Source organism: Plasmodium brasilianum, chromosome 11 (assembly GCF_023973825.1).
Source record: "Plasmodium brasilianum strain Bolivian I chromosome 11, whole genome shotgun sequence".
In the NCBI taxonomy this organism is placed as follows: domain Eukaryota; phylum Apicomplexa; class Aconoidasida; order Haemosporida; family Plasmodiidae; genus Plasmodium; species Plasmodium brasilianum.
The window spans coordinates 258,452-274,995 of record NC_090124.1 but is presented as its reverse complement, the minus strand read 5'-3'; the positions used below and the strand labels follow the sequence as shown (position 1 = coordinate 274,995).

Here is a 16,544-nt window from a genome sequence, read left to right as displayed (position 1 = left end):
AAAAAAAAAAAAAAAAAAAAAAAAATCACATGAATTAAACAAATAGTTTTAATAAGTTTTGTTAGGCTGAATTTATGTAGGATAGTTATAATTAGAAATAGGTACTGAGAGAGGGGAAGATAATGGGCTAGCGAAAGATGCATTTTTTTGTAACACGTAGCAGTAGTAGGAGCTGCACGTGCGTTTAAATAAAATACATACACGTATTGGAGCATATAACATACGTTCATATTCGTAAGTGCGTACCTAGAAAGAAGCGCCTTTTCAGGATAAGATCGGAAAGAGGATATTTTACTGGTAGAAGCCTGCTGCAGTTATATGTATGTATATATGTATATGTGGGTATATGTATATGTGTATATATGTATATGTGTATATATGTATATGTGTTTATATGTGTATATATGTATATGTGTATATATGTATATGTGTATATATGTATATGTGTATATATGTATATGTGTATATATGTATATGTGTATATATGTATATGTGTGTATATGTGTTTATATGCATGTATGTACATATATTAGCATACTTTCAGCCCGCGGAGATTTCAAATAAACCATTTAAACAATGTCGGCTATTGGTATGCCCGCGCATATACTGATCTTATTTCAAGCGAGACCACTGCTAAATTTTTACAAGCCCGTAAAAAAAAAAAAACCAAAAGAATATAGTGGAGTTGCAAATTATTTAAACTATTTTGAAGATAAAGAACCACCACCAAAAATAAAATTAGAAAATACAAAAGAAAGAAGAGAAAGGAAAAAAAAAGAAAAAATTACATATAACGAATTACTGTTAAAGGAAAAGAGAAAAGAATATGACCCATTTAAATATGAAGATTTAACGAGTGATCCAAAGAAAACATTATTTATTGGTAGATTATCATATGAAGTAAATGAAAAGAAATTAAAAAAAGAATTTGAAAATTATGGGAAAATTAGGAAAGTGAAAATAATATATGATAAAAATTTCAAGCCTAGAGGATATGCTTTTATTGAATTTGAACATACAAAAAGTTTAAATGATGCTTATAAATTAGCAGATGGGAAGAAAATAGACAACAGAAGAATACTAGTAGACATAGAAAGAGCAAGGACTGTTAAAAATTGGATACCCCGAAGATTAGGTGGTGGTAAAGGACCAGCAAGGGGATCAGATGATAGGAAAAAGGTTTCTCATAATATTAATTGGAGTGTATTAATTAATAAAGATAAATATAGAAATGACAAAAAAAAAGGGGAAGATATGTATAAAAATGTACCTTTATATAATGAGAGGAACGACGACGATGATGGTGGTAATGGTGATAACGATGGTGGTGGTGATAACAACAGTAATGTGAATAGTGCACTCAAAAATCCTAAACATCGAAAGGAGGATGACAGAAGAAGCTCGAAGAGAGACCACAGGCATAGGAGCAGGAGGAGCGACTCACGCGATAGGCACCGTCATAAGCATCGAAAGAGGGACAGGAGTAGTAAGGAAAGGGATAGACACAGAGATCGGGATAGAGATAGAGATCGGGATAGAGATAGAGATCGGGATAGAGATAGAGATCGGGATAGAGATAGAGATCGGGATAGAGATAGAGATCGGGATAGAGATAGAGATCGGGATAGAGATAGAGATCGGGATAGAGATAGAGATCGGGATAGAGATCGCGTTAGAGATAAAGATGGACATCGGGATAGGAACAAACATAGGGAAAGAGATCAGGGGAGAGACTGGGAAGGGGGAGATCTAGGGAGAGAATATGAAGAAGGAAATCGGGGGAGGGAATATGAGGAAGGAAATCGGGGGAGGGAATATGAAGCCTATGTTGATGATGCAGGAGAGAGATATAACAGTATTGAGTATAATGAAGAAAATGAAGGATATATGGAAAGAGGAAATAATACTTATGGTATGAATGGCGTGCAGAATAATTATGCGTATAATGATGATTATGAATGAACTGTTCAGGAATTTTTTAGAGTAAAGGGGAGGATCAAAAAAGGAAGTGGTTGATTTGTCAAAAGAGGTGGAACTGCATGATCTAACATATTGTGTTATAAAACCATCGTCGTATTATTGCAAAATGTTTGCCATATTATTATATAACATTTTTCGAAAAAAGGAAGAATGAAATATAATAATGAAAATAGAGGGTGTACCATGGTGGGCCTTAAATTGTGCATGTCTCACTGTTTTATCAAAAGCGTATAGAAAAGTAGTATATATAATGTATGCTGTGAATTACAACAATGTATAAAAAAGAAGTGCATACAGAATAAAAAAAAAAAAGAAAAAAAAATGCATTTTAAATTTGATAATTTTCTGATGTGTAAGAACAATGCGTTGAATCCCCCTTTTTTTCTGGTTCACTCAAAAGCCTATGTACATATTTATCTCCTGAATGGAAGCCTCAATAAACTTTTTTCGTTTTTTTGAATATTTTGTATTTTTGCATGCAGTAAATAGTACAAAATCTACACATATATAAGTGAAATTCATTTGCGCGTTTGAACATGTATATGCCCCTAGGGTTTCATTGACATTTGCATTTAGCCAAACTTTATGTAATTTTGCATAATTTTATAAATTTTTAATATTTCTTGAATATACCAAACTTACGCTCTATCTCTTCTCCGTATATGTCCACCTCGAATGTAAATTTGTGCTAAAGTCAAATATTTTTTAAAACATCGTTTTTTTTTTTTTTTTTTTTTTTTTATCAGTTTGAAGCCCATTTTAACCCATTTATTTTTGCAAATATTTCATTTTCACGTTATTTGGCTCCTAATGGTCTTTATATACATATATATATGTATGTATGTATTAATTTTTTTACATAATATTAGTTTTGTCTTATTTTTTTTTTTTTCCTTACTCCCTCGAACATTTAAAAATGCACACATGAACACATAATTAGTTTGTACATTTTCCGGTGTCCTATTTGCCCTTTATTTTTAATTAAATGCAATTTTATAGCTACCCCTTTTGGAAGGAAAAACATTATATAGCAAAGGATGATGTGTACCCGGAAGTACGCAATATTAATATGTACATAATGTGCATATGTGCGTATGGACATATGTGCGTATGGACATATGTGCGTATAAGCATATTTGCATATATGCATGTGGTTTTATGCAATTTTGCTCATTCATTTCCCCAAAGGCCCCTTACAGCGGCACTTCCGTTTTGACATTTGAAAACATAACTCCATAGTTGTTCCTTTTAAAAAGATAAGTATAATATTTGAATTCCTTACATCGAATATATTTTTTATTATGATAACAATTTAAAGAAGGCAAAAAAAGGTTTGTAGTTTAGGTAGGCATTATGTTTCTTCTTTCTCTGAAAAGTGCTATAAAATATAGGCGCTGCTGCGATTACGCTTATTTTTTTTATGACTGTTCAAGTTTTCAAAAATTTTGTCTCAACGGGAAAGCCAGCACATGTACATCCTGCGCATATGTATACATGTAGAGATATAATTTTTTTTTTAATTTAATACATTTATAACAAAGCGCCATACTTGTGTGCGTATGTGTATAAGCTTTTATGTATGTGCAATATTCCAAAGTGGATACATTTTTCGAATTACTGAAGTGAGAGGTGGAAGAGTCCGCAAGTTTTAGTAGCGGTGGCATCGTAGACTTGTTATGTTGCCCCTTTCTTAAGGACATCTATCCACTAGCCCTGTAACCCCCTTTCGAACCATTTTTTGAATTTACCATTTTTTACTTTTCAATTAAATGAGACTACAGGATGGAAGAGAAAATATTAATACAATATTTTTTACCTGCACTGATATAAGTGAGAAGGATATGCGGAAAATTATAATTATGAATAATAAGAAGAATCAAAAAAAACTACTTCTTGAAAAATTAAAGATAACATTTAATATATCACAAGAGATGAAAATAGGAGAAAAATACAAAGTAAAAGTATGCATTGATGATTTTTTACCGCCTGGGTTAAACACTGAAAAGAAAAAATTAAAAAAAAGTACTACCGACATAATAGACAACATTAAAGAATATTCATTATACAACCCCAATGAAGGGCAAAAAAAAAAAATGAAAAAAATAATATGCGATTTTTTTTACAATATTTTACTTTATTGTGTTAAGAAAAATGTTTCAATTGTTGAGATATCCACATATTTATCCATAAAAAAATATATGTTTTTTAAATTTGTAAGTGGTTCTGAAAGCATGATAAACCTTTTTTTAGATTTTAAAAATATCATGTTCAAGCATTCCATTAACAGGCCACCTCATTATGTAAAAATATTTTCTTACTCCTCTCTAAAGATGTTAATAAAATATTCATTAAATACATTTTTTAGAAATTTTTCTTTTTATAATTTTATTTTTCGTCCAACTTATAAAATAAAATTTGAATCCTATCCTAATGACTTTCCTGACTTTGAAGCAACCCCTACAACATATTTTGACGACGACAATGTTCTCTGTGATTTGAACACTTCCACTGGTGTCGATACTACGAAAGAGCTACTTAGACGTACGTGTATAGAGCGGCGCGTACATACATAGCGCGAAACGCATATATGTATTTGTATATAAGTTCGTGCGTGTGTGTGGGTATATGTGTATGTGTGGGTATATGTGTATGTGTGGGCGTGTGTTCTGAAATGCGCACAGTGCTCTTATGCATGAGCTACTAACCTATAATAGCGCTTCCCTTTACGTGCAGTGACGGTCGGAAGCATAAACCACTTACATCCAAGTGAACAAGGAGAGGAAGTTTTCTTTAAAGAATTGCAGACATATTTTGATAAATACGACATTAAAAATAAACCTGATGTTTTTGAAATAGAGACTTATAACAAGAAGGATACAAATATGAAAAAATTTTTGAAGGATGTAAGAAGCATTGTTATCAATGATGAAGAACACCCAATGATAGGAAAAGACATTAGCAAAAGGGAAACAATCGAAAAGGGTTTCACCAAGGACAAGTTGATAAGAAGAGTAAGCGGCGAAAATAAATGCACGACATAAAACATATGTATATATTCACAGAAGTTGACACCTACGTTTATACGTAGAACCAATCACATGCACTTACACACATATGGATTCATTAAAAGAGAGTTGCGTGAAAACACGATGACCTGTCGAAATTCGTTAAATTCGTCTAAAATGAAAAAAAAAAAAAGAAAAAGATAAAAATGGGAAATTAAAGGGGAAAAAAGAAAAACTAACAAAAGTGTAATATATATATATATATATATATATATATATATATATATATATGTACGTATGCATGTAAGTATGTATACATGTACTTATATGGGTACATATTTTCCCCCTTTTAGGTTGATAATTTGTATAACGACTTGGAAAGAAGAATTGTTACACGTTTAAATGAATTTTTAAATATTAATGACTAAAACAGTTATAACTAAAAAAATATAAAATAAAAGAAAATAAAGCAAAAATGGGAAAAGGAAGGAGTCCATAATTACATAATTTTTTGAAGTTTTAAAAGTATTCAATGGGAGTATTTATATCATAACCTCCTTTTTTTTTTTTTTTTTTTTTTTTTTTTCCCCATTATCAACATTTTCTAGTTTGCGAGCATGAATATTTATATAATAAAAAATTATCATCATTAATTAGAGTATTTTTATATGTCCCCTTTACAACATCGTCCATATAGTCTGATGCTTTGTGTATTTTAATTTTTATCTCAAGGATGGAATCATTGGGAGAACGCCCTTTAAAAAGAAAAGAAGTTAATGCATATTTTGATTTGTTTTTGGAGATGTATTTTGCTTGTTCTTTCCAAATGAGTTTACATATGTGTATGTACCCACGTGCATGTGCCCACGTACATGTGCCTACGTGCATGTGCCTACGTACATGTGCCCACGTGCATATACCCACGTGAATATACCCACGTGCATACACCCATGTACATATATATAGGAACACCCGCATAATAAATATTTATATATAGTATATGTTAATAAAATATGTTCGTACCTTCACCAGAATGATCATTGGTAAAAAGGAAAATGAACACGTCCTTCTCTCTCATCATCAGAAATAACTCCATAACTTTATCTTCCAACTGATATTAGAGAAATATAATGGAAAAAAAAAAAAATAATAAAATTTATACACCAATTGCTGATTTTTCATATGTATGGACTCTTTAATTTTCTATTACCTTATTTATTTTAATTAATCTGAAATTATTATTTTTGAAATTATTATACGAATAGTTTTGGTGCATTATCTTTATTTCGGATTGAATTAAAGCATAGTTACTTTTCTTCAGTTTTGAATTATCCTTGCTAGATGCATCTATTATTTTATAAGGAAGACCTTTGGTCGTGGTACTGAAGCCCTCCTGCGATATAGTATAATTTTATAGGGTATGAAAAAATATATATATTCATATATATATACACATTTGTATTATATATATATATATATGTATGTATTTATGTATTATATGTATGTATGTATGTATTATATGTATGTATGTATGTATTATATGTATTCATATGTGTGTGGTGAGAGAGCCGCAAATGGGAAGCATAATAATGTAAGCACAAGCTGAAGTAAAAACAGACACATCAAAATAGACATCAAAGAAACTGATTATATTCTTGAAATATTAAGAAGAAATGGTACATCTAAGAGCTACTTGATTTGTTGTATTAGTGAAAATACTGTATTGATAACATAAAATAAAATTGTTAAACGTGAGGATATGAATATATAAATATATATATATATATATATATATATAAGCGTGTACCATGTTTGACCTTTTTACTTATTTTTATATTCTTAACATGTACATGCAAACGTGAAAGTAACATATGTTTACCTCCTCTGTTAAGTATTTGGAGTACAGTTCATAGATAAATTTAACTTTTGTGTAACTACTGAGTCTAGTTTTTTCCTCGTTAATAGCCATTTTGCATATATGATGTATGTTTGTGCATACTTTTACATAAAATAATTCTTCATTTTTATATAATTGATATATATGTAACTCTATACTATCTTTAATAATTCTTAAAGTGTATTCACAATGTTCTATCGCATACTCATTGTATAGCAACTCATCGTAATTAAAATATTTTTTCCATAATTCAGAATTACATAAATTAAGTTCTAGTGTATCTTCTATTGCAATATCAACATACGTTTCTTTTTTCTTTTTTATTATTCTAGTCAAAAGCTGTACCAATTTTATGCATGTTTTGCATGCAGAATATGTATTATGAGTCTTATTAATATTTTCATATATCTCTTTTTTTATTTTCCTTGTACTATTATCAAAAATTCCAATTTTTAACAAATCGGTAAAGTAGTCTTTTCCTACATTTATACAATTAATAATATTGCAAAAGCGTACAAAGAATGAATAAGAAAAAAGAAGAGTACAATATAGAAGAAAACCTTTTATCATACTATTCATTTTGTTGAAACGGTGAGTCATCAATGCCAGTTGCACATTAATGTTTCAGTTTTGCATTAACCTTTGGTCACTGCGTAATGCGCCTCTTATGGAAAGGAATACGTATATACAATATGCAAACAAACATACATACGCGTATACACTAACTGATTCCTTTTACGCAGTCCCTTATACTTCTTACCAAGTATAAATTATTTGTCTTATTTCTGATTATTAAAAGTATGCACTTATGCATAACCTCAAAGCAAAAAATTTATTCAGAAATGTTTTATTTAGTTAAATTTTGAAGAGGACAATGTTCATAAACTTCGTGATAACAGGAATAATATGAAGAAAAAAAAAAAAAAAAAAAAAATTTGCAAAATTGTTATTCTCAATTTGCATATAGTGAACATCATTCAACATTTTTCTTTTTTTTTTTTTTTATCCTTTTGGAAATTATTTCTTCAGAGGTATGAATAACGAATGTTCTAAGTATATATACCATGAAAAGATTCTCTCTAAACTATCATATTACATTTTTAAATATTGTAAGAAAAAAAAAAAAAAAAAAAAAAACCTTGCAAGGTCAGAAAAATATGAATAAGCAATGTTCCACAAAGCTTGTGTGCTGAAGCGCGAGGTGGTAATTAAGTGTATATATTTTTATATGTTACCCACATATACACACATATTTATATATATATATACAGTGGGAGAGAGAGAGACATATATATTTTTATGTTCCTTTTTCCCACCTTGTTTACCATTTTTTTTATATCCTGTGTTTAAGATTAACGTAAAAAGGAAAAACAATTTTGTATTTTTAAAAGACACGGAGAACTGGACACTAAATCTACAGCTTCCTTTTTCATACTTCCGTAATTGTTGAATAATAAGAAGAAATTATGAAAGCGCTCCTAAAATTTGTTCAACGTTATTACACTAAACGGTGTAATTAAAAATATATGTACGAATATTTAGAAAAGGATATAATTTTATATTTCCTTTTTGTAAGGCCATTATATTTTTCATTTTTATTTTATGTTTTTATTAATGTATAAAAATATTATAGCATCCTAATTTTTAGGAGCAGACAAGTCAGAAAGATTATTTGTCAAGTTTGCGCAATCTTTAATTCCAACAGGTTGTAAAGGAAAGAAATTCTCACAAAGTTCACGTACATCCTACACATATGCAGATGTACATAAATGCACTTATATATATATATATATATTTAAATACAGCTATTGGGATATATTTATGTTATATGTATCTCTAAATATACATAAATGTATATTATATGAATAAATACATGCATGTATATTCTTAACTGTTCCAAAAATAAAATATGAATGGAGCAAATCGTTCAAGAGTTTTTTAATTAACGTGAAAAAGATATACATGCGGTTTTACTACAATCCCAAAATGTAAAAACTTAGTGGGAACATGTAAAAATTAAACAACAAAAATAATTAATAAAATGCAGGGAAAAGGAAAACAAAATAAAAAAAAAAAAAAAAAAAAATTGTGAAGCAATATTAATGTACCTCCAAAAACAACGATGTTAAGTACAAAATAATTGAATAAAAAATTTACAAAAAATGTATTTTCCCGTAATGCAATATAGAAAAGAACTAATAATATAATAAAATATTATTTTTCAATAAAATATATTTTTTTTATTTCGAGAAAATTGGATTGAATTTTTAAAATTTTAGCAAAACTATAATTTAAATCCCTTTTGCCTTTTTTTGTTTAAAATATTTCCATTTTTTTGAAAAGGGGAAAAATTATATCAACCGAGCGGCTTCATTCGCTTTTATGTACATACTTAAGTATATGTATATATACTTATATATATATATATATAATTCTTGTATGTGGTAAGTATGCATATATATATACATAAATACGTATAAATATATATGTACGTGGATCCATTCTACTCAAAAATGAATGGGTTTAAGGCCAGAACGAACAGCAAGTCATTCAGGTATTTTAATAGGAACAAAGAGGAAAACAGCGGTAACAAAACGTTTAGCCACAATAACAAAAATGGTAATCATAACAGCAAGAAACAATATAAGGAAAAAAATAGGACAAGCAGTGTGGAAGAGATTAGTGAGTACCTTATCAATATTTCATACATTTTAAATGAGAAGTATGAAAAATATTTTGTGTATGAATTAAAAGAAGAGAACTTAAAAAAAGGTAACAAAGCGTTTGGTAGCATAAATTTAGAATATTCGTACTACTTAGAGGATGATATAAGTATTTTAATAAAAATAAAAGAAGAAATAAAAAATAATGTAGAGGAATTAATGAATAATAGGAAATGCTCTAAGATAATGGAAAAATTAATTTATTATTGTTTTTTTTTATTAAAATATAATGAAAAAAATGTGAAAAATAGTGATATAAGCATTCAGTGTATAAAAATTTATAATAATTTTTTTCATGTGATAAAGAGAAATTTTGTATATTTGGCCATTTCCAGTTATGCATCTCATTTTGTGCAAACAGTGATATGTGTATTTCCTTTTTTTAATAAATATGAAGATATATATATAGAAGAAATTAAGAAAAGGAATAAAAATTACGTAAGCATTTCATCCCATTTTAACGAAATTTGTAATGGGACAGTTGAAAATATGTTTACCTTAATGTTTGATAAGTCCGGTACTCATGTATTAAGGTCCTTTTTATATTCCTTAGGTGGTTATCTAAGTATTAACATATCGAATATAACCTTTAGGAAGTCTAAAGCAAGAAAAAGTATTTCAAAAAGGGAGTTGAAGTATATTGATAAGGGGTGCAGCAGTAGCTGCAATGGAAGCAACACTGATAGTGCCTCTGCTCTTAGTAGCACGTTTTATAGTTATATCTACAAGATTATTGACCGAATTACGGACGAAATTATGAATCCAAAAGAAACACAGAATTTTAAAAATCTGTTATATCAATATATATTTTATGACATATATAAGGGTAATAATAATAAATTAGGGAAGGACGAAAAAAGCGATGAAAAATATTCAGATGAGAGTAAGAGTCAGTATTTGATATCACCTTTATTATATAACACTTACTCTGTTCCAGCATTAGGTACCTTATTTGAGTTGATAAAGGATAAGAATGTAGAATGTAGTAACTTATTAAGTGAAATATTAGTAATAGAAAGGACGAAAAAATATTATATGAGTAAAGCATGTGAAAATTGTTGTGGCTTTGATATATGCCCATTAAAACAGGTGCTAGATATTTTAATAAAATTGGATGGACCTAGTATAATGGTAGAAAAGCTTTTAAAAATTAATCATGAACATATTTTTTATGTTTTTAATATTTACATTATTAAAAATATAAATAGTTTAATATGTGATAATGCTTATTCGAATTTGGTCATGTACAATTATTTGAACTGTGATTACATTACTGAAGAAATGTTTGACTTATTAATAAAAAATGTGGATATTGATATGGTTATAAAGCGGAGAAAGTTTAACGTGTTGAAGGGTTTGTTTGATTTAGCGCAGTACTACAAGAGGAACTGCAAGCTGTTGTTTAACTCGCTGATAAGGGGGTTCAACGTGGGTGGCTTACTCAGCACTGTTGAGAGCGGGGTGAGTGGAAGCATTGATGGCATCGTGGGTAGAGGTGTTGATAGCAACGTGAATGGTAATAACGGGATCAGTGGTAGTAGCAGTGGTGCCAAATTTCTATGGATATGCATATTGTGCATGTGCAGGTACGAGGACCTGCACCCCTGCATTCGTAACGTTTTTAAGAATGAGAAGAAGGTAGAGGCTGACGTAGGTAGGAAGAAAATCGATAAAATGGATGATAAAAAGGGAAATGAAATTATCCATGATAATTTTGAAAACGATGATAATATAAACTTGAATAATTATAATTTTTATAATTATTTAAAAATTGATATATACGGGTATAATATATTATCTCATCTTCTATCTTTTCCAAAGGAATGCATTGTGCCTTTAATAAACTCTTTTAAGCACTTTTGTAATTTTTTTAAAATAGTTAGTAATAATAAACCGAGGAAAGAGGATATAGAAAGATACAAAAAATTTGCTCATACGTTTTCGTTAAGTAACAAGGATGATAATAATAATGATGGTTATAATAATGATAACAATGGCGATGGTTATAATGAAAATAATAAGCAATACCAAATTGGGAAGGAGAGTAAAATTGAGAATTGTAATAATACTGAACATGTTCATAATGGAGTTAGTGGAAGTAACTCTTGGAGTTGGAACAACTACAACGATCCAAGGAAAGAAAATAAATGCAATGGGAAAATGCAAAATGAAAAAGAAAAAAAAAAAGGCAAACCATTCGTTCGAAGAAATACAGAATTACGAGGAAACATCTTGTTGTATTTTAGTTGTGATAAAATTTTATCACATCTTTGTGAAAAAATTGCTCATACATTTAATTTAATAAATGAAAAGCATCTAAGACATTTTCTTTTATTATTTAAAAATGAATATAAACATATTGCTACTAATTACATTGGGGCACATATAGTTGTAACTTTTTTTAAGTTAGGCAATAATAATATTAAAAAAAGGATACTAGATCAGTTGGTTGAAAATGATATAAATGTTTATAATAGTTACATTAGAAATTTTATGAAACTTAAGGAGTATAAGAAAAATAAGATAATAAATAATACATGTAATAATAAATATACGAAAGCAAAAAAACTGTTTGAAGACATTTTAATACCAAAGGAAAAGGAAAGTATAGGGGATTATCAAAATAAGGAGTCGTATGTTCGAGAAGATATGAAGAAAGATCAGATGGGAGATGAGGATTCCCAATCTGATGCACCTGCTTCGAAGGATGTTACCAAAAATGAGTCATTTGACTTGGAAAAAGAATATGAAGATGATGGAGGAAAAATTTATGATCAGACAGAAGTCTATACTTTATTGAAGCACAAAAAGGAGAAGAAAAAAAGGAAAAGGGGGAAGATACTCTCGGATAGAAGCAGGAGCAAGGAGAATGATCTCCCCACCCTTTTGCGGAGGGAACACGAGGGAGATGGTGTGGAAAAAGGTGTAGCAGAAATGGAAGGTAAGAGAGACCATTTGGATGGTGCAGAAGAAAAGGATAAAAATTTTATGAATGTAATATCAGATTTTATAAAGAACTCCAAAAACAAAACACGTAAAAGGAAGAAAGAAAGGGAAGGGATAGAGCAAGTGTTGAAGAAGTGCGCAGTGTGTGCATAGCAGGTGGCAGGTTTTTTTGGAAGAGTATGTTCAATGAAAAGTTACTTATGTGTACACTTAAACATTATACGTACACACATTATGCATATACGTTTGTGTCCAATTGTACACAGTTAGATGTTTTTATTCATGAGACGAAACTATACAAGGATTTAATAATCAATTTAACATGACATATATATAAATCCCATTAACGAAATTAGCAAATGTAAAGCTCCTTACATGTATGAAAAGACGAAATGGTAGAAATAGGTGGTGAGCCCAAAAGAGTTTTGTGGACAATTCAGTTAATAAGTTGTAATTTTTTGAAAAAAAAAAATGTACCGCTTTGTTGCTATATGTATAAAAAAAATAAATAGCATAAAAAAGGAATAAAAAATAAAGGAATAGCATAAAAACGGAATAAAAAATAAAGGAATAGCATAAAAAAGGAATAAAAAATAAAGGAATAGCATAAAAACGGAATAAAAAATAAAGGAATAGCATAAAAAAGGAATAAAATAAGATGAATAGAAAAAAAATGAATAGAAAAAAAATGAATAAAATAAACTGAATAAAATTAAGTGAATAAAATTAAGTGAATAAAATTAAGTACATAAAATTAAGTACATAAAATTAAGTGAATAAAATAAAAAAGAACAAAATAAAATGAATAATAAAAATGCTTAGTTAAATACATTTTCATCAACATGAAGAATGGGAAATATCTTCTTTATTTTTTTGAGTTTTTATTTTTAATTTCTTGTGGCATTATCATCACCACTGAAAAGGCCTACGCGCAAGAGCACACCGTAAAATTGGGAAAAATAACGAAAAGGAACGAAAAGGATTGAAACATGTCGAAATATAATATTACGTTATGAACATCTCTTAATAAAATTTCATATAGGATACGGAGTAGCAAGAGTAGATTATATATCATTAAAAATTGGAAGTTAAAAATGAATAGCTTTTTTTTTTTTTTTAAATCTCATTGTATTGCACTACATCATAGCTGAAAATTAAAGAAGTTTGAACTTATTTATATTACTCTGTGTTATATTATGTTATTCTAAGTTGCATTATTTTGCATTATCTTGTATTATTTTTTTTTTTTTTTTTTCATGCTTTTTCATAGTGTAGAAAGAGCAGAAATGACTCTAAAACAATATGTGTGAACTTGGAATAATTTACTTCCTTGCAACGTCGTCAATTCGATTTTTCTTTGAAACGTTTCTACTGGCACAGTAAAGCACTTAGAAAAGAGGCCCACGTACGGGTATATATATACATATATATGTGTGTGAATTTACGTATATATATATATATATATATGTGGTACCTGAACATACCAGTGACACACAAAACTTCTGTAAGATTTTAAAACAGGATTAAAAAAAAAAAAAAAAAAAGGAAGCAGCAGTGCAGGGCTGCTAATTAAAGATGATTTTATTTATTTAAAATATAAGCGGGAAAATATATTGGGTACATACATATGTACGTACGTATGTATACATGTTTGTTCACAAATTATAGTATTTTTTTTTTTTTTTTTTTTTTCCCTTCAATTGTGTAATACCATTTTGTAATAAATGATCTTTTCTATGATTAACAAAAAATTAAGAAAAAATGTCTCTTCTCTTGAGAAGTAGAAAAGTAATTAAAAATTGAAGAGAATTTTTCTTCCTATAAATTGTGTTGTGTTAATAAAAAAAATATTAAAAAAGGTAAATAGGAAAGTATTGTGAACGTAAAATAATATCCAGGTACAAGAGGATACATGTACACTTGCGCATGTGAGTGTAAGCGCATATACGCTTATGTTTGTGCTCTATTAACCGTTTTGCAAACGAACCTTTTCGCCATTTGTTCGAATTGTACCGATTGCTAATTTGTGGATAATTGAGACCGTTTTTTACAATTAAAACTAATCTGTTTCCAAAAAAAAAAAAAAAAAAAAAAAATATATATAAATGGATATTTTATGAGCATGCATACACATCCGTACATATAAACGCGTACATACATGCATACATATATACATGCATACTACATCATACATGCATACATACATACATGCATACATACATACATACATGCATACATACATACATGCATACATACATACATACATACATGCATACATACATACATGCATACATACATACATACATACATGCATACATACATACATACATACGTACATACATATATATATATATATAATAAATTAATCCGAAACGAATTGGGACAACGCAAAATAAAGCAAAACAAATAAGGCAAGCAAAATACAACAAAGCATAGTACACCAAAACGAAATAAAGAACAAAATAAATAATAACCAAGTAATTAGATAATGAAAAATGCACTGAGCGCAAGCTTTTCCCTTATCACCGCAAACCTTGTGGCTGTAGTAATTTTTCTGCTGTCCCTGACGTCCTTTTATTTTTTTGCAAAGAATAAAGAGGATAAGACAAAAAAATTATTCCTCATATATTCAAGGAAGCATAAATATGAGGAGTTAGATGAAGGGAGTAAAAAAGATATTGCTAGGAAATATTTTTTAGATGGGAAAAGTCATTCGTTGATGCTGCAAAAAATAATAACATTAACAAACACAGTGAAGATATTCATTTTTTCATATCCTTATGAGTATGATTATTTTGGCCTTGGCATATGTAAACATATAAAATTTAAGGGGGTAAATATAGATGGCAAAATAAAGGGACAATGGAATAATAATGAAGATAAAGAAAAAGATTTAAAAGAAATATTTAGAAGTTATACACCTGTTTATATAGATAAAAAGAATAAACATGTTCATTTTATTATTCGTATATATAATCAAAACAAGAATTATATAGATGGTGGTAAAATGAGCATACAACTAAATAAATTGCATTATAAGGATGAAATAGAAATTGCTGGTCCTTTTGGCTTATTAGAATATAAAGGAAATAATGAATTTTCTTATCTATCTAAAGTAGTAAAAATAAAAAAACATATTGTTATGATTGCAGGAGGTACTGGCATGACTCCTTTTTTTCGATTAATAAATCATTTACTTCTAACCAAGGGGACCGAAAAGAAAGAACAATACCCCCCTTACATAACTTTTATCTACGCAAATAGGAACGAGGAGGAAATTCTGCTAAAACCAGGTAATTTTGCATTTCGTTGGAATTGTCCAAGTCGTTCAGTTAACCGTTCATTTGTATATATTATTAGTCAATTTTTGGCCAATTTTTTTGCATTTTTTTCTTGTACCCAATATGCTGTATATATGTAACGTATCCATAGGAATGTGTCTAATGGGGATGCATTTACCCACAAAAGCATATTTACACACTGTAGAGTTTGTGTATTTTCATCCAGAAAATTAATGCTGTACATGTGCATATATATGTGGGCACATTTAAGTACATATGTGAACATTTGCACGTATATTTTCCTTTCCTCCTTAACAGTTTTTGATGAATATGATAAAGCCTTTGAAAATTTCAAAATAGTGTACAGCGTAGACGAATGCTTAGACAGCAAAACAAAAGGGATGTTTGAAAATGTGGGATACATAAATAATGAATTATTAAAAAAGTATGTATTGAAATATGAAAAACTAGACCAACATATTAACAAGGATGACACACTGATTCTATTGTGTGGGCCACCGCCGATGACTACTTTTCTTAAAAAAATATTGAAGGATCAAATAAAAATGGAAAATATTATAACATTATGAAGAGTAGTTGGAGAATGTACGCAAATTCGTGGGGATGTATTAAATAATATATGTGAAGAACTGTCTACAGACTGCCTTTTGTATGATTGGGCTATTGGCAATGTGTTCACAGGTGGGCATTA

The 16,544-nt window shown here is 28.9% G+C and overlaps 5 protein-coding genes across 5 annotated transcripts; 4 read left to right on the top strand and 1 right to left on the bottom strand.

Moving 5' to 3' along the window:
• Positions 1-576: 576 nt before the first annotated feature.
• On the top strand, positions 577-1,962 carry MKS88_003528 (U1 small nuclear ribonucleoprotein 70 kDa-like protein; the record flags this gene model as incomplete). Its single annotated transcript, XM_067216628.1, has 1 exon — positions 577-1,962. One exon carries the CDS (start codon positions 577-579, stop codon positions 1,960-1,962), a length of 1,386 nt encoding a protein of 461 aa, XP_067072343.1.
• A 1,787-nt stretch (positions 1,963-3,749) lies between these two features.
• MKS88_003527 (uncharacterized protein) lies at positions 3,750-5,413 on the top strand (the record flags this gene model as incomplete). The annotated part of the gene is made up of 3 exons (XM_067216627.1): positions 3,750-4,521; positions 4,714-4,991; positions 5,339-5,413. 3 exons carry the CDS (start codon positions 3,750-3,752, stop codon positions 5,411-5,413), a joined length of 1,125 nt encoding a protein of 374 aa, XP_067072342.1.
• A 166-nt stretch (positions 5,414-5,579) lies between these two features.
• Positions 5,580-7,482, bottom strand: MKS88_003526 (uncharacterized protein; the record flags this gene model as incomplete). The annotated part of the gene is made up of 5 exons (XM_067216626.1): positions 5,580-5,740; positions 6,009-6,096; positions 6,196-6,378; positions 6,865-7,361; positions 7,443-7,482. 5 exons carry the CDS (start codon positions 7,480-7,482, stop codon positions 5,580-5,582), a joined length of 969 nt encoding a protein of 322 aa, XP_067072341.1.
• Positions 7,483-9,395: 1,913 nt separating this feature from the next.
• On the top strand, positions 9,396-12,704 carry MKS88_003525 (uncharacterized protein; the record flags this gene model as incomplete). Its single annotated transcript, XM_067216625.1, has 1 exon — positions 9,396-12,704. The coding sequence occupies one exon, from the start codon at positions 9,396-9,398 to the stop codon at positions 12,702-12,704; it is 3,309 nt and encodes a 1,102-aa protein (XP_067072340.1).
• A 2,335-nt stretch (positions 12,705-15,039) lies between these two features.
• On the top strand, positions 15,040-16,422 carry MKS88_003524 (NADH-cytochrome b5 reductase; the record flags this gene model as incomplete). The annotated part of the gene is made up of 2 exons (XM_067216623.1): positions 15,040-15,844; positions 16,151-16,422. The coding sequence occupies 2 exons, from the start codon at positions 15,040-15,042 to the stop codon at positions 16,420-16,422; spliced, it is 1,077 nt and encodes a 358-aa protein (XP_067072339.1).
• Between the last annotated feature and the right edge of the window lie 122 nt (positions 16,423-16,544).